Source organism: Notamacropus eugenii, chromosome 1, assembly GCF_028372415.1.
Source record: "Notamacropus eugenii isolate mMacEug1 chromosome 1, mMacEug1.pri_v2, whole genome shotgun sequence".
Lineage (NCBI taxonomy): Eukaryota > Metazoa > Chordata > Mammalia > Diprotodontia > Macropodidae > Notamacropus > Notamacropus eugenii.
This window is the reverse complement of record NC_092872.1, coordinates 162,348,972-162,373,258: the sequence shown is the minus strand read 5'-3', so window position 1 is coordinate 162,373,258 and position 24,287 is coordinate 162,348,972. Positions and strand designations below refer to the sequence as shown.

At 40.3% G+C, this 24,287-nt stretch overlaps 1 protein-coding gene across 1 annotated transcript in view; it reads right to left on the bottom strand.

The window, feature by feature from the left end:
- The window catches only part of RGMA (repulsive guidance molecule BMP co-receptor a), a 47,921-nt gene extending 24,158 nt beyond the window's left edge, over positions 1-23,763 (bottom strand). The window contains exons 1-2 of the mRNA XM_072617340.1: positions 23,582-23,763; positions 3,066-3,193 (exon numbers count right to left, since the gene is read on the bottom strand). Coding sequence (XP_072473441.1) covers positions 3,066-3,193; positions 23,582-23,595 — 142 coding nt within the window. The 5' untranslated portion in view covers positions 23,596-23,763. The remainder of the gene's footprint in view (positions 1-3,065; positions 3,194-23,581) is intronic.
- Between the last annotated feature and the right edge of the window lie 524 nt (positions 23,764-24,287).

The following is a 24,287-nucleotide window of genomic DNA, read 5'->3' as shown; positions in this document are numbered from 1 at the left end:
GATAAGGCTAACATGTTCTAGTATGGGTGGAAGCCAAGACATCTTTATCCACCCAGCTACGTCCCATGTAATTTGTACACCTTTGAGTCTAACTCTTGCATTCATATACATTTATTAAACCATTCAAACTTGTTCTTTTAGCCCTTGGCCGCATTTGTCTGAGCTTCTACCTTAGGGTCACAGTAGTAGAAGGGCAGAAGACACAACTACATGAAGGACTGGGGTGGGGGAGTATATAGGTTTGTGCTTGGTTCACTGGGCCTTCAGGAAACTCAATCTTTCAAAGCCCAGCTCTTCTCCCCTCAGGCTTCAAACTCTGGACCTGTAGTCTTCCTGACACAATTCCAAACCCTGCCCTCCCCTAAGCCAAAGAGGTAGAACAATGCTAAGAATAAGAAACTTTGTCTTTTTTGTGCCGGAAATTAGCCACCCAAGTCCCCTCATTAAATAAATCAGTCTTTGGACCAAGGTCACCTGATAAGGAAATTCAGAACCCCCGGGTTATTTAGTTTTTAGATCGCCACAGCTCAGTCATCAGCAACGTGGGCACTTTGGGCTTTCTGCAGTTGTTAAAGGCCTCAAATAAAGGGAAAAATTAAAAAACAAAAACTACAGGAAAGGAACAGAAAAGCTAGCTGTAATATTTCCCAGGTTTTAGTTATTAATCTTGGAACATAAGGGAAACAGTATGTTTCAGAACAATGATAAAACCAACTTAAAAATCAGAAATTTCTCTATTACCTTCTACCAACATAAAGAAAACCCCACTCTCTCTTACTCCATACAAAAGTATTGCCACAGCCACAAAACATTGTGCCACCTTTCACTAGCTCCTTGACCAGGACCTTAATAAGTGCTGTCACTTTAAGAGTTTGGAAGGTGTTGTTTTAACAGCCTCTAAGCCCCCTTCTCAATTTCAGCTTAGGGCTGAGATCACATCCCCCACTGCAGCTAAGAGACAAAAGCCATTTATCAAGCTATCTGATAAACTACCCGTGGGCTGGATCTTTATCGAGACTAAACTGCCCAGATGCTTGTGAACTACAAACTTCTACTTCTGAGAAAGGAGCACTTAAAAAAAAATGAGCTGACCATCTTTCTCATCTCTTGGCAGGGAACTAGATTACTTTCTTTTCGGAGACCCTGGGGTGCGGCTGGGGGGAATCGTGCCCTCAGAAAAAGAGGACCATCCAGATCCTTAGAGAACAGGGCATTGATTTATTCAACAAGGAATACAGAGGAATTGGCGGGGTGGGGGCAGAAGCTACTTTGGGGCACTGACTTCCAAAATTGGGTCCATGCAGGGATTTATATATAGCCAAGCTTTCTTAAATGAGTCTGGCTTTAGGAAATAGGTTGAAACTGCATCTCAGTCTTGTGCCACCTCTAAGGGGGGCACATCTGTTGTATGAGTCCAAGGCGAATGAAGAGAATAGGGGTGGGTGGAGTGGGGTGTACTGATTACACTCCCATATCCCCAACCCCCACTTGAGCAGAAGCACATGGAGTGTGCAATACTGTGACCAGCTAGCTACAAAGAGTCTGGATTTCCCAGTTTTGCCAGTTCCTTGAAACATATTTGGCTGATGAGGAGAAAAACAAACCAAAACAAAACAAAAAACCCAAGAGCCTAATATCAAGTTCTTTCTTGTACAGTGTTTAACTCTGATCTTGAAGCAGTCAGTAGGAAGCAGTTATGTTGCTTAGAAATGCATCTGACCTCAAAAGCTCTTAAGAAAACTTCTTTTTGGGGGGTGGGAGGTAGGTAAAGAAACAAGAACCAAAATATCACAAGGAATCTGCACAGCCCCTATATTTGGATGCCAATGCTTTCTGTTTGTATTTTTAGCAAGAAAGAAAAGGGCATTAAAAAAGTTTAGCTGGGGTGCTCAAGCTCTGAACAACATGTGGCAAAAATGAAATAAAGTTTTATGAAACATTAAAAAGAAAACAGACTATGGGATTTAAGTTTCGTGCTTTTTTTTTTTCTCAAAGGAAAAAAAAGCGGTAAAGAAACCGGAGAGTTTTGGAAGGAACAAATCCCCCTCTGTGGAGTTGGTCTCCCTTCCCCCAACAAAAACAAGAGCTCAGGGCTCGGAGGAATTTGAAGGCAGGGATCTGCCAAAAACATTGTGAAAAACTATGGGGGATTCATTGGAAACAGATGGGCTTTTTCAGCTTTAATTCTGAAATTCTCTCCTTTTCTGACACAATAAAAACAAACAGGGGCAACTCTAAATGTTATCAAACAAAAAGATTAGCCTGTTTTTAGCTGAGTCTGTAACCTCCCTGAATGGCCAAGTGTGCGTGAGGGGAGGATGCAATGCAAGGGCACTGAGGTGTGCGGTCTGACGGGGGTCCTGGGGCACGGGTAAGAGCACACCAAGAAAACAATCTAAGGTGCCTACCGCAGACCTGTGCCATCTATCTCTAGAGGGAGAGGCATCCCCAGAGTTTTCTGATTTGAATGGAAGAGTGAGTACCTCACGGAGGGAATGCACACTTAAAATCTCCTCCTCCATTCAGACCAAAGTTTCAAGGCAAAGATGAGTCAAGAAAACAAAGAGTTAATCGGTATATGCCTCTTTATTTTCTAGTGATTATAAAGCTTCCCCCTCCCCGCCCAATCGCGGGAACTTCCAAACCACAAGCTCACTTTCAAAACTGAGATAGAAAATATTAGATCGTCCATTTTCTCATTTCTGTCACGATTAAAACCCAGTTTCTCCAGACATCACCCAAAGATCGTTACTCTTCTCAGTGCACCAGCCCTGGTCTCAGTCAGGGAGAGTTGCCTTCCCACATCTTACAATAGCAGGGCTATGTCCATAAGAGGATCGGCTATTTCCTTCTCCGAATGTCTCATGTGTAAGCAGTGTGGGAAAGACATGCAGCAGAGAAATGTGGAGAAACAAAGACTAAGGGAGAAGGAAAACTACTGGAGTGTTTAGAAAGCGTAAGCTCCACCAGCTAACTAGCCTTCAAACATGTGGCAGACTGCTGCAGGATGGCCCTGGAAACGAGCTCACTCCCCTGGGCTCCCATCCAGCAAGAGTTCTTCTTACCTGCAGGGAAGATGCAGAGAAAGACAGCGAGGGTCTGCAAGATTCCCAGGGCTGTAGGTGCTGCCCCTCTCCCCATACCCATCCATCCAGCTCGGTCTTTTACCACTATCCTCTCCCTGGAAGAAGAGCTTTTGTAAAAAAAAAAAAAAAGAAAGAAAAAAAAAGAAAAAGAAAAGAGGAAAAAAAAGGAAAAGGAAAAATAAGTCACTCAGCAGAAAAAAGCCAAGCCTTGCTCCTCCAGCAGGAGCAGTAAGCCGAGGAGGCTCCAGTCCACCTCAGCCAGTACTGAAAGATCGGAGCTTTTCTCCCCCTTTCCTCCTCCTTCTTCCCTCCCCCTTTCTCCACCCCTCCTCGCCGTCTCCTCCTCTCCCCCTCACTTCATCCCTCCCCTTTCACTCCCCCTTCCCCAACAGCCCAAACCACCATCAATCATTTCGATTCCCTTCCAATGTCTACAGGGCTCTTCCTTTCCCCGAGCCTCCACCCATTAGGAGCTGGTGCCCCGCCTCCTAGCACTCCTGTTACACAGCGTAGAAAGCAGCCATACAGGCCCCAGGGTGGGAGGCTGGAAGGGGCGGAGGGAGGAATCCATCCCATGTTCTACAGGCATAGGAAAGAGGGAGTGAGAGGAGAGGTCTGGCTCAGAGAAGGGGCGCAGCCCCGGCCCCCCCTGGTTTCTCCAGCCCCTCCTCCATTCTCTCCTCGCACATTAACCAAATATGCTGGAAAGGACCCAACCTCAAAGATATCCCCAAGGGCAGTGTGATCCTCTGGGAGTCTATACAATAAACAAACTACAGTCTTTCCCCTGCCCCCACTGGCTAACTAAAAGTTGAGCTGTGTGACCTGGCAACCTCTAACCTCACTGTCAATAACCTAGCTTCTTACTGATTATTTGGCTGTGGAATCAAATCCAGTTTAGTAATTGTGGCTTACTACGATACTGTGCAGGCCTGACAAAGGCAAGATTTCGCTGTGCAGAAAACAACTCTCTAGGTACAGCACCCACTAAACAAGAGACACAGACAGTGCCCAGTAATGTATGACCATTACTACACTTGGCATAGCCAACATACCAACTGCTAAAACTGGGTTCCTTAAAATTTAAAACAACAAAAAAATGGAGTCTTTCTATGACATTGGAAGGCACAGGTTATGGGTATAAGGCTATCCTTATCATCTATGGGCACAATTCATTTGATTTCTCTGAACCTCATTTTCCTCATCTATAAAATGGAGCTAATACTTATTCTACCAGGATTGTTTGAAGACCAGATGCAATAATGTTCGTAAAGCCAGGCTCTCTCTCTCTGTCTCTCTGTCTCTCTGTCTCTCTCTGTCTCTGTCTCTCTCTCTCTCTCCACACACACGTATATATTTACATAAATATATTGACATACACTATATACAAAGTATATTTTCACATTTACTTTACACGCAAAGTATACATTCACATATACTTTATATACACACAATACATGCATGAATGCATACATACATACATATGTAATTAAAAAAATGTTCTTCAGGGTGAAGCATAAGTAAAGAGAAGAGGACAAATGATTTTGGACAAAGTGATTCCTCGGCTCCTTTTTCCAGCCCCACTCACCTCATTCACCTTTACCTCAAGCCAGTTTGTCTGTCCATCAAAAAATTATTCTGCAATATTGTGTCACAAAACTGACTGAATGCAGAAATTCCATTGCTAAAATTTTATTCTAAAAATATGATAAAAGAAAAATAGATCTATTTTGTTTAAAATTATTCACAGATGCTCTATTTGTAAAAACAAAAACCTAGAAGGCACTTGTATATACAAAATTGGAGAATGGTAGAATAAATTATGTTATATTTCCAAAGTAATAAAATGATGCATAAAAGGAAGTGTGGGAAGATGTACCAGAACTGAATATGTATTGACTGTGGTAGAATATAAACATCTTGAGAATGGGGACTTTTTAATAAAAATATTCAGCACCCAGCCCAGTACCCTCCTTGCACATAATAGGTAATTAATAAACTTTTGTGGAATAGAGTTAGCTATAATAATATTTTTAAAAAGAAGGAAAGATAAAGAAAACAAAGTCAGACTAGTAGTACTTTAGAAAGATCCAGACAGGAGATTCAGAACAAAATTTTTTTTTTTTTTTTGCTTCTTCATGTATTGCTAATTCATTTGATTCTACCCTGCTGAAACCTAAGGGTTTTATGAAATAGCTTACTCTTTAGCTTATATTTGTATTTTATTTTATTTTTCCTGATGAGTATAAAATTTTTAAAACTTAAAATTTGTTTAAAATTTGTGTGTTTTCACCCAGTTTAAATATTTCTCTCATGCTTCTATCAGACCCATTGGTCTCATCTGATGAAGGCCACACAGGATGAAATGCTATTTTAATTTTTGGCTGCAGTTAATATTCAGGACTGAAAGGGAAGAAATGTGCAGTCTAGAAGTGAGGGAAGGCAGTTCTGTTTATGAAGCTGGTCTCCAGCTGGTTTGATTCAGAGGCAGACATTCAGAGAGCTTTGGAACCTGCACTCTGCGAAACAGGTAACGAAACTAGCGTTTAGTTCAGCCTCTGTATTTGGAAAATGCAAGACGTGTTTTGCTAGGTTTGAAATATCACTGGTCAAACTGTTCACATTTCCAACCAGGCTACAGGGACAGGCTCTGAATGCAGCTTCCATTGTGTTCCCATTCAACCTTTCATGACAGAAACTGACAGGCTCTCATGGCAGCTTAAAGCAAAAAAACACAACCCCCCCCCCCAAAAAACCCCCAAACAAATAAGGTGTATTTTAGACGTGTTTGACAAAGGCTGGGGTTTTTCCAAATGAAAAGAACCCCCTAAAGACAGATTTGAGATTGCCATGTCTAAATTTTGTAACTGTTGCTTAAGATTCGAAATCACTGGCTTTGTAGAGCTACAGAGCTACAGCTATGAATAATGATATTCATGTATATTCAGAAAGCTATGGCATACTTAGACAAACTGAAGCCTGGTTTGCCAAATAGCACTCCAGTGATCTCCCCCACTCCCAAGATCAATCAATTAACACCATTTGCTTGGTGTGATATTCCTTTAACACACTAATTCTAACCTCTTTGTTAATGGGAGGGAATAGATGCATTAGCATTAATGGATGACAACACAGATAAATTGTTGTCTCATTCCCAACTCCACCATCACCTCCTCACACAACCTGAGATCTAGCGGAAGGAGCAGAGCTCAGGAGACCCAGGAAGGACGAGTTCTGCCATTACACAGCCTTAGGTGAGGGACTAAAATTCTAGTCCTTTCTTCATCTGCAAAAACAGACTTATCCTATAAAGAATTCATGGGGAGGACAGAGTTTAGTTGGAGAGAAGGAAGCCAGCAGATGCTGAGGGTTCCAGGGTTTTGCACATGTCTTTATTCTCGTGGTATCTTCCCATCTGAAATGTTTTTCTCTCCTAACTTCAAAGGGAAAAATTGGTATTCACTAAATGAACAGGATGAAATGTCTCAGTTCAAGGAGAAATATACTCTGACCTCTACAGGAACTAAGACTCAGACTTAGACCTCAGCAGTTCTCAGGATCTTCCATTTCCCCTCAGTCACATTTGGGGCTTTGGGTTCCCTAAATTCCAGTGTCTGCCCCAGGGAAAACAAGACGTTCAGTGTGCAAATGCATGTAAATCACTTTGCAGATTGCCAAGTTGTACAAATGTGAGCTCTTATTACGATCACCTCAGGGACGCTCCCTTGCTCTCCCACTCGTCCTAGAAAGATTTCCCCTGATTTAGATGAAACCCAGAGAAAAGAGGATGAAGGATTTTACAGAGGGGGAAAATGCAGCCCCCCAAAGTTAAGAGACTTACCCAGGCACACACAGCTAGTAAACATCGGAGGCAGGACTGAAATGGAGGTCTTCCTGACTCTGGGCCCAGTGCTCTACAATTCTGGGATATAGTTGACATTTAGAAGCCCAGGCTGAGATTGTTTCTGCCTCTAGTCTGGCTCCTGCCACACAACCTAACCTTTAAATTATAATTGGCCTATACTGATAGAAGATTCTGTTTGCTCTGGGATCTACACTAGGGCTTCTGCTTGCTTTTCCAGTGTTACCTAGATTGTAAACTTCATGAGAGCAGGAACAGTGAGAAGTCTTGGTATCTCATGCAGCTGTGTGATGCCTTGCAAACTGCCCCCTCTCTCACTTGGGTGAGGCCCAGATCTGGGTTTTCATTAGTTTGACGCAAGAGTGAACAAATTACATCTGAGGGCCAAATCCGGACCACCTGAACAGCCTCGAGCTAAGAATGTTTTTTATATTTTCAAATAAATTTGAAAATGTAAAAAAAGCATTCTTAGCTCCGGGGCCTGTACAAAAGCAGGCAATGGGCTACAGTTGGCCCAGCAGGCAGTTCTTTGCTGATCCCTGGTTTAAGAAGCTCCTGGTGAGGAAAACTCCCTCAATCAATTGAAACTAGCAACTGCTCAGCAATTTATAGCCTCGGAAAGTTTCCTGGAACAATGAGAGGTTAAATGATCTGACTGAGGACACACAGCTGGTATAATGTGTGCCAGAGGCTGGTCCTGAAATCCAGATTTTCTTAATTCTGAGACAGGCTTTTTATTCACCCACACTCTGCCTGTCACACGTAACAGGTTCTTAATAAATGCTTGTCGAATGAACGAATAACCTTGGCTTACATACCTTGTACGAGCCTCTGTTCTGCCTGCTCTTTACCTCGCCCTAGCCCCTTCACTTTTCTCCTGGCCTGGACTGAGAGGGACCAAATCTCATGCTTCTCAGACAATGCAGGATAGAATCTTCTCCACCTTCTTCCCCGCTGCCCCCCTACCTTGTACTAGCTTTTGCCCACTTGTCAGCTTTCAACCAGTGCAGTCTGGGTAAGAGACTCCTGACACTCTACCTGCAAGCTAGTTTTCTTTACCTAGGACATTTCTTTGGACCTCTTTGCTCCAAATTCAGCATCAAACAGATCAGAATATAGAAAATTCATTTCCAAAGAAGTGTCCTCTGGCTGATGACTAATCTGAAGAATATCTCCTACGCAGATTAAAATAACCAGTTTGTTTAGTAAACTTTTCTTGTCACTAGTGTTCCAAAGGGTCTTTGGTGTGGAACTGTCATTTTGACAATTTGAATATATTATACTCCTGGTTTCCTTTTTGTCTAGTCAGATGTTTGTAACCTGAAGTCTGTAAACAAAAAAAAGCAAATAACTCCTGTTAAAAGTATTTCAATATAATTGATTTCCTTTTAATCCCATGTATTTTATTTTATGCATTTAAAAACTGGATAGGATCACCAAGTTGTCAAAGAATTCCATGACACACAAAAAAGATTAAGAACTCTTGGTCTAGTTTGTTAAAAAAAAAACAACACCTCAAAGAAATCTCACAGGCTTGATTTCTTTCTAGACACCATTTGTCTTTTCCTTCAAAATTATGACTACTTAAATTGTTCAAGGATTAGCATCAATTCATTACAAATAACATGGCTAGAAAATTGGTCTGTAGTTCTCAGGGTCTCTTTGGAGGGTTTTTTTAATGAACTGAAGCCACAATAGCAATTTGCCAGCCGTTTGGCACAGACCCCATTTGGAAGAAGCTGCATGTTTTCCCATCAGTTCCACAATTTCACCCTTCATTCTTTGAAAACATAAAGTGGTCTTAGGGATTTACTTTGGAATAGTTGTTTATAGGGAAATGGAGGGCATCCATTGGCCTTCCCATTCTTCCATCATTTTCTTATTTTGTGACACATTCTTCCTGGGCGTCCAGCTCAGACCATGTCACTCGATTGCAAAACAAGCTTCAATCACCTCCTTGACTCTAGAATAAAATACAAATGCCAGCCCCAACCTATCTTTCCAGACCAATTAAAACATTATTTACCTTCCCAAACTCCAGCTCCTGCCAAATTGGCTTATGTCCCACCTCCCCCCATTATTCCTCGTAGCCAGAATGCTCTCATTACTCCCTTTAGCTCTTGGGAGCCCAGCTTCCACCAAGGTTAAAGCTCAAATGCCACTTCTTTGAAAAGGCCTTTTCTTTTCTTTTTTCTGTTCACCCTCTGCAATGATTTGGTAAGTATTTTGTATGTATTTTATATTTGTTTATTTCAGAACTTTTTGTATCCCTCCAGTTCAGAAGAACGTTAGTTCCTGAGGGTAGAAACTGTCTTACATTTGTATTTGTATCCTTAATGTCTAGCATAGTGCCAGGGACAAAGTAAGGACTTAATAAATGCATCTTTGATGGTTGTTTTTAAAAGCCTTAACAGCTTTTTTTTTTTCTTAAAAATGGTTTAATTTCAATAGCTTAAAATTACACTAAGATTTTTTTGGGACACTTTGTATACTAGTCTATTTAGTATATTCAGTATATTAATTAAACATATGCTATATATTGTCTCCAGATTTTGATTAATATGTTAACACATACAATAAAATGGTAGTATATAATCTACATAGTAGAGACTTGTAATATATGTCAGTGTATCAGAGAGCTGAATCCACCAGTGTAAACTAAAACCTGTTATTCAGTAGATAGAGAGTCAATCCAATTTAGGTGGTGCAGTGGGTAGAATGCTGGGCCTGGGGTCAGGGAGACTCTTCTTTCTAGTTCAAATCTGGCCTCAGACACTTACTAGCTATGTGACCCTGAGCCAGTCACTTAACCGTGTTTGCCTCAGTTTCTTCATCTGTAAAATGAGAAGGAAATGGGAAACCACTCCGGTATCTCTGCCAAGAAAACTCCAAGTGGGGTCATGAAGAGTTGGACATGACTGACAAATTACTAAAACAATAATCCAATCAAATCCAATAAACATTTATTAACGACTCCTAGAGAGCCAGCCACTGGGATACAAAGACAAAAATGTCTTTGTTCTGAAGAAGCATACATATTCAACTAATAGATAATTGTAAAGAGTTTTCCTGAGACATTGTGACTATGATCTCACTGCTATTAAGTGTTAGAGGCAAGATCTGAACATAGTTCCTCATCTCTCCAGGTCTAAAACTTCTAAAACGGTCTTGCTACCTCTCTAGATTATATAACAATATACACCAGGCCTTTGATTTCACTGATGTAAGGAATTTCCAGATGAGAAAACTCAACTCTACCAATGCACCTTCTCTATATCTGGCAGTCTTAGAGAACTGATGGGGTCAGGTTGTTGTGACTCCTTCTCAGAGGACCAAGATGACATCACTAGGTTAGAGTCAAGTTAGTGCATATCTAGACTGGGACTGATCAGACCAATGTAAACTCAGAATGCTCTGTCACAGGTCGAGCACAAATAGTTCATGTGAACATCTGGGGTGGATTCTGCAAATCTGGACATCTCACATTTCTTTTGAGGTACTTCAATTCTGCTTTGCTCATAGAGCACAGCACCTTCTCTGATGAGAGTATGCCACGCTGGGCAGTCCTGTGCCAATGTCTTCCATGTCATGCAGTCAATTGCAGAGTTCTTAGAAGAGAACTTGAGAATGTCCTTCCTTGTATCAGTTTTTCTGACCACTATGTGAGTGCTTACCCTGTGACTTCTCTGTATATGACAGTTTTTAGACTAGGTCAACAGGGAGGTTAAATGACCTGTCCAGAGTAACTCTGGTTACTTGTCAAAGTAACTCTGAACCCAGGATGTTCTGGCTTTGTTGCTACACTGTGTGGCAGTATCCATTTTGCCATGCTGTATGCTCAGATTACATTATACTTTATATATGAATATAGACTCATTAAATACAGTAAATGATAGCACTAACCAATTTTACATTTATACTGTACACTAAAATACTGGTATAGTAATAATCTATATAAATGATTAAACATCACTTACAAAAACTGAGGCAGCTAAATGTGTTACTTGCAAAGGACCAGCATTTCAAAACACGCTAATGCATCTCATAGGTTTATCAGATGAAAGAAAAATTAACATGTTTTTCATTTTCTCAAATTCATTTTTCTAAGAAGAAACATTAGAAAATTTTAAAAGTCTGTTCTGCATCTTCCATCCAAGTAGGAGAATTTATTCTGTTTTCCACCTAAGGAAATACATGTGCACACTACATTGTGGTTAAAAAAAAGTCAGTAATACTGGAGTAGATAGGTCTCAGATGATTCTGGTTCTAAACTCTGGACTACCATACCAGTCTTCTGTGTACTTTTCCACATTCCTCAATGACTTTTGCCTTATAATCTTTCCCTATATTCCATTTCCTACAGTCATCCTCAGGGAGTTCAATATTATTTGGATAATCATGACTTGAGCATTTACACTAAGGACACATTTAACACCCAGGCCTCCCTGTCACTCAATTTCCCACTCTACTTCATCAATCTTTGAGGGTGGCCACATCTTATACTTTCGAGTCATTCAAAACCTCCAAGATCTTAAATTTTGAATATACATTGTCTGACCACAATCCATTGCCTTCCAACTTGCTAACTCCCCCATTTCTAAATCTGTTCTTCTCCCTAATCTTTATTTTTGTGGTCTCTTGTTTGGCCCTTTTCTCATAGTATGTCTCCCCTCTTCTGGCTTCATTTATATCTCTACCCAGTCTTAATCCATTATTTTGCCATTTCAACATTGCTTTCACCATTGAATATCCATCATACATTTGAAATTTCAACCATATAGCATCATACTGCCATTCACAACACTCAATAACCCCAACCACCCACCTTTTCCATTCCTGTTCTTGAACTGCCAAGGGAACTGTGGAAGGAAGTAATGAAACCACGATGACTAGATCCACAACTAATTTATGCTTTCTGGCCTCATCTGGGTCCCCCATTCTATAGGAAGGAGATCCTCTGATTCTTTTCCTATGAGCTCCCAATCACATATTGCCATTTTGACTTTTCAAAATCTAATCCAACTCTCACTTGGTGGATAATCATGTTTTTTGCTTTACTAGAAAGGCAAAGATAATGGTAAAATGCCCTTCTTTATACCTTGAAAGTGCTTTTTTATTTCACCTAACCTTTCTAACACACAGCTACCCTTCGATGATGAAGAGGTCACCATTGCAATTCTTAATTCCTTCTCTTGAGTCCTATGGTCTGTTCTTTCCTGGGGCCTCCAGAAGCATGCTTTGTCAGGTATTTTCTCTCTTTAATGCCCACCATTCATTGTTTGTTGCCGCTTACAAAAGTTTGTCTTCCCATCCTACAACTACTGTTCACCCTGATAAGCTCTCAAGGTCTTGTTCTCATCTTCATTTTTCTCTCTCTCCTTCCCTGTCAAAACTATGGGAAGTACAAGGTATGGAAGATCCCTTCATGGGCTGAACTGTCACCCCCTGCAATTGTGCTTCTGTTCCATTGAACTGCTAGTTCAAAGTTATTAATGGTCTCCTTATTACCAAAATATAGATCTCTTTAAAATAAAAATAAAACTCTTCTTACTCTCTGACCTCTCTGCAGCTTTTAATACTATTGACTATCTTCTCTCCCTTCTAGAAACTCACTCACATCTTGACCTCTGTGATATTTCAGTCTCAACGAAGAACAATTTCAGAGTTGCAAGACATCCTACTAGCCAGCTACTCCAGACTATATCTGAAAAAAAGCATCCCCACTGTAGCATACTGAAAGCCTTTAAGGTTTGAAGCCAAGTGAACGGAAACTCAGTACCTCCCATTTGAAATCCAAGGTGCTCTCATGGGCAAAAAGTATTTTCCTCATTTCATGCATAAATTTGGCTCTTTCTAATTTCTCCTCTTTGCTCCCAGATCTGCCTTCTGGAGTCAGAGTTAATTCTTCTTCCATGGACAACCCTTCAAATATTTGATTCTCCCTCTATATCTCTGACCACTCACTTTCTCTTTGCTTTATTTGCTTCAATTCCTCCTCTCATCCCCTAAATATGGGCGTTTTCTCTACTTTCTCTATATCCTCTAGTTTAGCAAGCTTTTCCACTCCAATAGCTTCAAATATCTCCATAGTGATGTAATGCTTAATAAATGTTTATTGAATTGAGTGAGGAGGATTAATTTGGCAGCAGAATGGATACAATGTACAAGATGATCCTATGATGAGAAGAGAACAGTGATGGAGTATTTCAAGGAAGTTATCTATAGTTACCTTTGTAACAAACTCAGAAGTACCTACCACAGGTAGTAACGCTTAGCTAACCTTTAGAAGCTTTAAAAAAGCCTAAGATAAATTTATACATTTTAGTAACATTAGATGATGATGTTTACACTGGGAATATAGTCCTCCCATACACCTATCATGATAACCTGAATGAGGGTCCAATAGTGTTAATATTACATATTCTTTTTCCTTCCAGATGTCTCTATTACAGTAACAGTGTATTCTTAAAAAAGAAAGAAATAACAAATTGGAAGACTCTCAAAGATATTAATACTGCTTCCAGTATTACCAATTAGATTCTCCTTGGGGGCAGGGACCATTTCTTAGCTTTCTTTTGTATCCTGCACAATTACAGTTCTGGGACAGAGCATGTAATAAATACGTGATGATTGATTGGTTAAGAGAAATAAGATAAACGTCTCCAAGATGTGAGAGTTGGTATGGTGTAACAGAGAACACTGAGTTCTGATTCAGGAGATTGAGTCAGCTCATTACCTTTCTGGGTCTGAGATTCCTCATCTGAAAGATAACAGGGTTAGTTGGAATAGAAGTTCTCTTCCAGTTCCATGATTCAATGGCTCCACTGAAATATCCTTTGCTCAGTGACTAATTGGTTTGTGACACTCATTTTCCTCTCTAATTTACTCAACTATTAAGGTAAGAAAGTGTATAACTATCTTTAGGGGTACATATAGTTTCATTTGTAAAGTTTCTGGATTTCCTCGGGGGAAATTGCTACAAATATAAACCATCATTTTAAGATTGGGAGTTCATGTTTTAGAGGATAAATATGAAATGCTTCTATAATAATAGGTTTAGGGTTTGTACCTACCATGTCATTGATACGGGTAACTCCAGATAGGGAAACTCTCACTACCAATGCTTGCTGGCATTTTCTCTACAATTTTACAGTCCTAGAGAGCTGTCTAGAGAAGTAAATGACTTGTGTTGGGTCACAAAACCAATATGTGTCAGAGGAGGACTTGAATTCTGGTCTTCTTGGTTCCAAGGCCAGCTCTCTAGCTACTATGGCACACTGCCTATACTGTAGCAATGCCACAGTTTATGAAACCACACTATAAAACTCTTAAGCACTGAATAATATCATATAATCTTTAATGTTACCACATCCGGCACCTAGTACATTTTACACTCATAGAGATACTGTAGATTTCCATTTAAACCATTGAGATGATAGATATACAGTATTTACCTAGCACCATTCTGATATGTTCTTGTGATTATAACCATCTCGGAACTGTTTATCCACTCATGGCAACTGTTTTAAATGACAGTGAGTTTATGTGTGTCTCCACCAGAAGAGTGCTAGAGTATTTGGATTACTGAACAATGTTGGTGCCAAGCTTGAATACCACAGACATTTAGCAAGAAGAATGGAGAGCCATGTTATTCATCATGTTCAAAATTGTTTAGAATGGCTAATGCAGAGCTAAAATACAGAAGATTCCCTGGCTGTGTGTGTGTGTGTGTGTGTGTGTGTGTGTGTGTGTGTGTGTGTGTGTGTGTGTGTGTGTGTGGTGAGGGGTGGCTTTGGAAGAAGAAGGGGAACGAGATATAGCCAATCCAGAGGGAAGAGCAAATGTCTGTCTCTGTCGGCAAAATGCTATCCAGCTCACACAGGACTGAGGAACAGGGTAGATACATATATTTACTCAAGTCAACACAAGCCAGTGGGAATTGTTAAAATTCTTGGGGGAAAAAGTTTAGCATCTGTAATGAGCTGCAACTATTCAATTCCACAAATATATGCAAGGCACCGTGTTAGGCCAGGACTAGAAAAAAGAAAGACAGAAATCAAACAGTTCTTGCTCTAAGCATCTCTACTGGGAAAAGAGAAATTCACAGTTAAATAAAAAGTAATTTTAGAAAGAAAAAAAGCACTACAGGAAAAAAAAAATGGGACAGAGAATTGTGGTATTTGGCGGATTTCAAAGTCCCTTATCAGATGAGGCAAACCTTTATCTCTCAGATTCAGACTTCTATTCCAATTGTCTGCCAGCGTATGGTGAGTTACAGTGCAACTCTCATTAACATGATGGTGCTGTTTATAGGTGTGAAGCTACAGATGATTTCATGAAAAATCTAAAGTCAGGCAAGTGCTGGGCCTGCAGTCATAAACACTCGACTTCAAATCTAGCCTCAGACACTACCTGTGTGACTCTGGGAAAGTCACTTAACTTCAGTTTCTCCAACTGTAGAATGGGGACCACAGGATCACCTACACCCCAGGGTTGTTGTGAAGGTCAAGTGATATAATATTTGTAAAGCACTGAGAACAGTGCCTGGCACATAATGGGCACTTGAATAAATGTTTTCTTCCTTTTTTTTCATTTGCCCAAGAACTTTGTTTCCCTCTTACTCCCAAACATCCTTTGCTACAAAAATGGAAACGTTTTGGATGATGCGACTCTTTTTTAGAATAATGAGTATGCTTGGCACTTGTATATTTTCCAGTATGTTAAATGGCATTAATTGTGGAACGCTCTAGTCTAAGAAGAAACAAGACTGCAAGTGCCTGCAAGGTAAGGAAAAGGCCCACAGGGGGAGTGCGTAGGCTCCAACGTGACCAGGAATAGTGGACATGAGAAGAGTTGAGGAAGGCATCATCAAGGTCATGTATGACACAGAAAGGAGGTAAGGTGGCAATGGATCAAGAAACAGCCATAAAGGATGGCTAACCTGATTACTGCATTGGTTTATGAAGCAGTAAAAGAACTAAAGAGAGGCACCTAGCGCCTCGGGTACATGTTCTATGATGAATTTACAGAACATTTGAACAAGATTTATATAGAATAAGAGGAAATGCATAGACTTTCATCTGTAATAATGGAAACTGATATTGCATGTCCATTGAAGAACTGATAAAAATTCTTGTTATTCTTGAGGCTTTACTTCTAGAAAATGATTTTTTAAAAATCATGCAAGAGGAAATTTTATATGTAAAGTCATCTACAGTATCTGTTGGAATGTGAACTATCTGAGGACAGGGACTGTGTTTGAATTTCTTTGCATCCCTAGCACTTAGCATTGTGACTGGAACGTCTTAAAGAGTTGAACAAATGCTTGTTGACTGACTGAGGTTGAATCATGCCCAGAACATTGTAGAGATCTGTAACCACTCATGATTTTGGTCTTACTATGACACTGGTAAGCTCAAGAAGATAAGGAATGTGTATTGCCCAGAATTCAGGGAGGGGACACCCGTGGACTTTCGGCCACAGGTGCCCCAGCCCACATTATGACATGAATGTGTTTGGGCAACCTACAGAGCTTGTTATGGCAGGAATGGGTGGGTTGTAATCTGCATCACTTTAGGAAACTTCCAAATTGGTCAGATCACAAATCCGAGTAGTTACAATTTCAGATTATTATAATTCTAGTACACTGAGGACAAAGTAGCTAACTCTGTTACAAAGGTCAGTTCTATTTCTGCCCCCAGGTTACCTGGCCATTTTCACAAGAGAAACAAAGGTTATGTATGTGCCTCTTTGTGGAATTTCTCTTTCTCATTTTTAGTTTCCAGGTTGACAGAAACTTTTCTAGCTTGATATCTTGGTGTGACAGGACTGGAAATTTAGTATATGCTAAAAGAAGCATTCACTTATTTCAACAGAAATCAGTATGTACTTCCTTGCTCAAAATACTCCAGCCAAAAAACTGAGAAAAGTCTAAAGGTTTCAGAAGTGAAAGGAAGCTGACAGTTGGTCTTTCCTGGTCCTATAACCTTGAGATTCATAGGATAATAGGATTTAGAGCTAGAAGAATCCTTTGAGATCACCTACTCCAACCCCCTCATTTAACAGACAATGAAATTAAGGGTGGAGGTTGGTGATTTGAAGAGATTTGTCCAAGGCCATCTGACTAGCAGAGACTGTATTTGAACTCATATGCTCCAACCCCAAATGTTCACATTCTTGCACTAGCAAGAGAAAAGAAGCCATGAAAGTATGCTTCCTCATTGAAAAGTGTCTATCAAAATTTGGAATAACTCATACTAATATATTTCCATAGCAAACACTTAATGTTTGTTGAATATTTTCATGAAGTATACTTTAATAATCTATACAAACTGTCATTGGTTTCTACTAATTCCACAGGATAGAATCATGGATTTTGGGTGGTTAAATCACTTCTTTAACCCTGACAATGCACTGAGAGATTCTCTGGGTCAGAAAGTCACTTCAAGTATCCCAGGACTAAGTGTTATCACTAAATCTGTGATTTTCTCTCCTATTTTTATTTTCTCCCTCAGCAACATGACATCAAGCTTGAACATACGGAAGCATTCCCACACTATAAGTTATTTTGATGGGGAGAGAAGATACATAATTTTCAAGTACTGTTGAATGAAGTACGCATTTCCAAATGTTAGTAGGATGAATAAACATATGCTTGAATATAAGATGGTTCTTGCAAGAACAATTTATTCCTCTGGATTGCTGTCAATAACTCAAAATGCATGCTTGCAGGAAGTCTGACAAGTACCAGGACCATCATACCATTTGCCCTGTAGACAGTCTTTGAACAAACCTCTTTTGGACTTGGAATATGAACAGGTAATGGAATTTGTACAAGGAAGAATCAATGAAGCACTGTGTCTTGCAGTGGTTATAGATGGATAAATAAATGTGTATGGGAAAAGGAATCATAAACTTTATGATAACAGCAGAACAAGTTGTTTTTTTTTTTTAAACAGAAGCACTGAAAAAGCCACACACTGTAGAGTAGAATATGTTGTCCTACAGTATATAGTGTGGACAATTAAAAAAAAGTAAAAGTACCATGGATAACCATAGTGAATCACTTATTATTGTAATAGGATGTATATCCTAGGGACTGGCCTTGCTTTTTAATGACATCAAAAGATTGGACTGCCTTGGGAATTCGTAGGTGCTCCTTCCCTAGACTTCTTCAACCAATGGCAGGATAACAACTTGTAGCAAATATGGAAGTATCACTGTCCCAATATCAGTTTACTTATTAGGGGTATGCAGGAGCCAGTTCTACCTAGCTTGCAGAGCCTATTTTAAAATTTTCATGATGAGCATTTACACTTCAGAATAATGAACAAATCAGGGATTGAGTTATTGTTTTATTGATTTTATGCATGTGTATATGTGTATTTATGTAGACACAGAGAGAGAGAGAAAGAGAGAGAGGGAGAGAGGGGGAGAGGGAGGGAGGGGGGAGAGGGAGGGAGGGAGGGGGCAGAGAGGAGCTCCAGGTTGTTAAACATTTTCCAGAACATACCTGTAAGGCTCTAATAAACATTGCTTGAGCTCAGCTGAAGTGCAGTAGAACGTTCAGGGAATGAAGCCATCACCAGAGCAGAGGTCTGGCAACTGTAGATGATTACTACTACTATGATTGCTGCTGCTGCTACTACTACCACTACTACCACTACTACTATTACTACTACTACTACTACTACTGCTACCACTACTACTATTACTGCTACTACTACTACTGCTGCTGCTGCTGCTGCTGCTGCTGCTACTGCTACTACAAGTAATAACTGGCATTTATATAGTTTTTTAAAATGTGCAAAGTGCTTTACAACTATTATCACATTAGCTAAATGTACTCTGAGGTCTCTTGAAATTCTGAGATTTAGTAATTCCATGCACACCTTCTAAGAAAACTACAGCTGGACAAAATACTTGATAAAGTAAGTGAAAGCTACTCCCTTAAACTGGTAGGTATTATCTGTCTTCTAAAAGTTAAGAATGTAAGGAATACAAGTGCCACAAATTCTATGGGGATAAACTAGAAATGTCTTTTGGGAGTTTGCTAAAAAAAAGAAAAGCTTCAGGAAAGAATAGGGTCCATGGAAGGATAAAGAACACAATACTCGATGACGATATAGTATAGGTTCAATAACAAAACTCCCTGAAAATTCTAAAGCCAATCCCTGAGTCATAGTGTATCAGGGCTGGAAGAGACCATAGACAATGGGTCTAACTATTCATTTTTGAGTTAAGGAAATTGATGAGAGGTTGCTCATCATAGTATGTTGGGAAAAAAAAACTGTAGAAGAGCAATCAAGGGATGCTTGATTTTAATTTCAGCTTTAGCACCAACTATCTCTGTGACCCAGAGCTTAGTACAGTGCTTGACACATAATAAGGACTTAATAAATGATTGATGACTGACTTGAACAAGTCAATTAAATTAATTAGACCTCAGTTTATTTATCTAAAATAAGAGGCTGAAATAGATTATCTCTAATATCTGCCTTACCTCTAAAGTTCCATGATTCTAAGTGATTTGCCCAAGGTCACCCACAGCTTAGCTGGAGCTAAAACTTAGTCCTTCAATTTATACTTCCATAATAAGATTACACTTTTTTTTTCAGACATTCCTTACCAAATGATTAAGATAGTTAACAATCATTTTTTAAACAAAAACTATTTACAATTACAGAAAAAGGAAAAGTAAGGTTTTTGTTTAAAAACCCAATTATAATTACATAACTTATTAGCCAATTTTTGCCACTCCATTTTACTAGATGACCAAACAAATGGAGACATCTGGGGCTTAATGTTGGTGAGCCACTTTCAAATGCTAGACACTAGAGAGTACTAGCCAAGTACACCTATGACTCCTTATGTTTCTCTACCGATTCAATTTTTTCTGTTTCTTGCAGCTTATGATAGAAATTACTTTATGTCTGGAAGCCATAAATTAACTTGAGCTAAATGTTGTATGGATTGGATTGTAAACTATCTCTAGCATTTTGCACAGTGCCTGGCATAGAGTGGGCACTTAATAAATGATTATATGGGCATAAAAATTTATCTCAATATGAGGAAATCTGAAGATGATGGTGACAGCTCAGAAAATAAGATTGCTTGGATTAATTTCCATATGACAAATCACTTTCAGTTTTATTTTTCTCCTTTCTACTTCAGTTTTTTTTCTAAAAAGGATTGATTTCTGTTTGTCATTACAGAAAATATTGAGTTCAGAACCTATAACAACTTTCTTTGCTTTTCCATAATGTTTATGGCTTCTGTTCTCAAGGATTTACCTGCTTATAAGGTGGCAAAAACTAAACTAGATTCAATCAAACAAATGTTGATTAAGCACAGACTTGGTGCTAAGGCTCTAGGGATTATTTTTAATCTACTGAAAAGGTGATTATTTTGATTTGCAACTTGTAGCTCCCTTTGTCACAAAATTAAAAACACTTAAAAGTAAAGAAAATTATAATTATCTGTATCATTATGCTTTTCAGTTTAATAAACTCAAAATCTAATAGTCAAACTAAGTTACACATAATACATTTTAAGCTCTTAAACTAGCAAAATAGCTTTCATTTTGTAATAAATGCTTAAAAAGTATTATACATACTTCATTTTTCCTAATATTCCTTTTATGGTCTCATAATATCCAGAATTCTTATATCATAAGGGTTATCTCTGTCTTCTCACATCTGTTTTTAACAGATTCTATTATAAAATTTAATGAAAGTTTTCCCTTCAGAGGAAAGGTCTGGGAAAAATGACTACCTAGCCCTTTAAAAGTTATATTAGTTTGTAGAGGAGGAATAGATGTATCATCTTATCTGTATACATAGTTTTGGGGCAGCACAGTTCTTCTTGGACCTAGTGGAAAATGCCCTCTTCCCTGTTCTTTTTGGCAGTTTGCTGCTATAGGGTGGAAAGCTGAAACTGATCCCTTCAAACTGTCAAAAGAAGAAAGAGAAAGGTGGATCTGAGCTGAACAGTTTAATGTGCAAAGGCAGGTATAAGAGCTTAGAGTCCCTCTTCAGTTACATTCCATTTAGGAAAGAGAGTACCACACTTTTCTATCTGTTCTTCCCATCTGATATATTTCTTAAAAGTCAAGCTCCATTACAATTGACTTTAAAGATGGTAAACCCTTCAGAATTTCAGTGAAGTGATAAAAAACAGTTCTATTGTGCATATTTCATGTTATTGTTTTATAATTTTTGAATATTTTCATTTAAGTTTTTCCTGTCTATCCTGTTAGACTGTGTCTTGAGAGTAGGACTAATTTCTAATTTCTTATATTGCGTACTTGATATGATCCAATTGACCTGTCTTTCTTAACTGCTTTTTGTAGTATAAGCAAGTGAAGCACTTAATTGTGGATTGGAGAGGGAAAGGCTGCTAGGTTCTATTCATGATTCTGACTCTGACATGCCATTCCAAATAGGGGAGAGTTCAACTCATTGTTAATATCATCTTGTTTGAAAGAGGGCATTAAAATTAATTACAGGAGAATGTTCAATCAGGTCCAAATGTCATATCTACCAAACTAGAAACTTTGTTCTTTTCATCCTGCAAAATATTTCTCAATAACATTGGAATTCATATTCCTTATATCTTACCTTCCCTTTTGACAAATTCATTAAGGGCCCCCCCCTCTCCTCTCTTCTCTCTCTCTCTCTCTCCCCCACTCCCTCCCTCCCTCCCATCTTCCCTCCCTCCCTCTGTCTGTCTGTCTCTCTTAACCAAATATGGTAGTTGAACTTGGGTTATTATTAAGCATGGAATCAACAGAAGAAAAAGCTGAGAAATGGTAGAAAACTACAATTATATTGCAAAGGAGTTTACTTATATTAAAAAGATTGTTTTCTTCATAAAAATGGCAAGAACTCCTATTATTTTCCCTTATCTACCCCTTAAGTCCTCCTATAAGTTTCTTAAGTCCTAGATGAAGAATTCCAAATGTAACCTGTTTCAAACTGAAAATGAAAATGGTTCTGGTATGCACTAAAAGTGAAAAGCACTTGGTTCAGATTTCGGAAGCCCCCTAGCAGATCGGCATGAAGACAGCAGCTTTTTATGATAGCCAGCATTAATCTAAAGCCAAATGATAGGGCTGGAAGGACTTCTGTAAATCCACAGTCTAGGCCCCCAAGTATTGAACTGTTAAAGTACAATACTGTTTCCTATTTCTTTGTGATTCTTGGCTAGAAGATGACATCTTGGCAGAATATAAGATATTTCCTCAAATTAATTGGTCTTTTGGAGAAATTTTCAAAATCGAAACCCACTATTTCTGGACTAGTCTATTAGATATCGTTCGAGCATAACTTCTATTTTCGGTAGTGCCTACTTTGCGAGAGGACGTGGGGGTGCCAGACATATTACTAAAAGGAATTTATGGCTCATTATTTCCACTAGATGGAGCTGTTTTCCCTAAACCTTTTTCGAAATATTCAATTTATAAAATAAATGCGATCCAATGCTACCTTAAACCACACGATATAATAGCAGCTCACAAGCTCCCATTAAAACCTCAATTTGGGGAAAATTGATTCTACCTCTTAGCAAATGCGATGCAATTATTCCAACATGCTACAATCAAGGATCGTATCCAAGCATCTCCCAACTTTTGCCCAGTACCATAAGTACACCTGTTCCTCCCCACCCCCACTCTCTCTACTAACAGTGCTAACCTGGGAATTCGCAAAGGAGGCGTTGGAGATGCCCTACCCGGCGACAGTCAGCAGCAGAAGCCTTGACAGGCATGCTCCCATAAGGCCACAGAACTTGTTACAGTTTGGCGACAGCAAAGATTCTAGCTGATACCTTTGGAGACGACCAAGGTCCCTCCTCCCCATCCAGGACAGGATGAAAACCCTAAAACAGTACCCAGATGGGATTCATTCAACACCGACCACCACCCCACCGCCCCCTGCCCTAGGGCAAGCCACCCCTCGGGTATTTTTTTTTTTTTAACGAATGCAAGCAAGATGGAAAGTTTTGGGGGCCTCCGACGAACCGGCCAATTGGGTTTTCCCGCGGGAGAGTCAGGCTCGCGGAGGTTTTCAAGGGAGCAGATTGCTGCAAACTTGAGGTGCGCGGCAGCAGCCCCCCATGCGAGACCACAAAACCAAGATACATGCACACACGAACACACATGCACACACACATCATGGAGCAGAAGTGGAGAGAAGAACCAGTCCACCAGTATAAGCAGCAGATTACATCCAGGGTCTATTCCAAACGCGATCGACTGCTAAAGGGGAATTCTTTTTCTGGGGGTGCAGAGGTGAACTCTGCCCCACAAAAACTTGAATGGCAAGAACTAAAAAACTAACTAAAGCAATCAAACAAATCAAGGACAATTAAAAAACCCAAACCGAGCTGCATGGGGTGCCTGGACTGGGGGGAAAGGAACACAACACAAGGCTGTGATAAGCACCCTAGTGCGGAATACACTACAGTCAGGGATGGCAGCAAACTCGGAGGGAGGTGAGGACGAGTCCTATCTCTCCAAGGTGACCTGGTTCTGGGAGGGTCGGGACAGAGAGAGGAAGAACGAGTTCCCTCCTCCCCCATTCACCCCACTCTCTTCCTGCCTCACCCTCTCCAATTCCCGTCTCTGCACTCTTACCTTAACGGCTGCATGGGCCCCTCCGGCCCACGGGGGGTGGTGGTGAGGAGAGGCTAAAAGGGGACCGATCCTTTGACCCGAAGGGATTGAGGGTCGGCCGCCTCGGGGCGTAGTCCCCTCCTCTCTTCTCCCCACTAAATTCTCTGCGGCTGGGCTGGGAGCTCGACCCCTCCCTCCCTCCCCGACCCCCAGCCCAACCGCCCCCCGGTTCAGCTGCAGTTCGGGGAGTCCTGCATCCTTCCCCGCTGCATGTCTACGACAGACTGGAGAGGCAGGACAGGGTGTGAAAGGAAAGTGATTTCCCCCCCAGAACTGATCAGCCCAGTCTGCAAGAGATAACTAGATAGACTGGCAGGCAGGGCGAGCCCCCTCCCTCCGCTAACCCTCCACGTGCTGGTGTGAGAAGGTTCGTTAGCATGCAAAAAGGGGAAGGGGTGGGATGGGGGCGGGAGAATAAGGAGAAGCTGCCCAGCTCTGGTCTACTGGGAGAGAAAAGAAAGTAAAAGGGGGTGCCAGTGGGTGGAACCCCCCTCCTATCTTTAGCCTCCCTCCCACACCGAAACACGGAGGAAGGGACACGTTAAGAAAAAGTGAGAAGGGGAGGTGACGGGAGAGGGGGAGAGTGAAGGAAAATGAGGGAAGGGTCTCCAAGCCCCCGCAGCAAACGTGCGCACTGGTTAGATCTGGGTGAGCAAGGGGAGCGCAC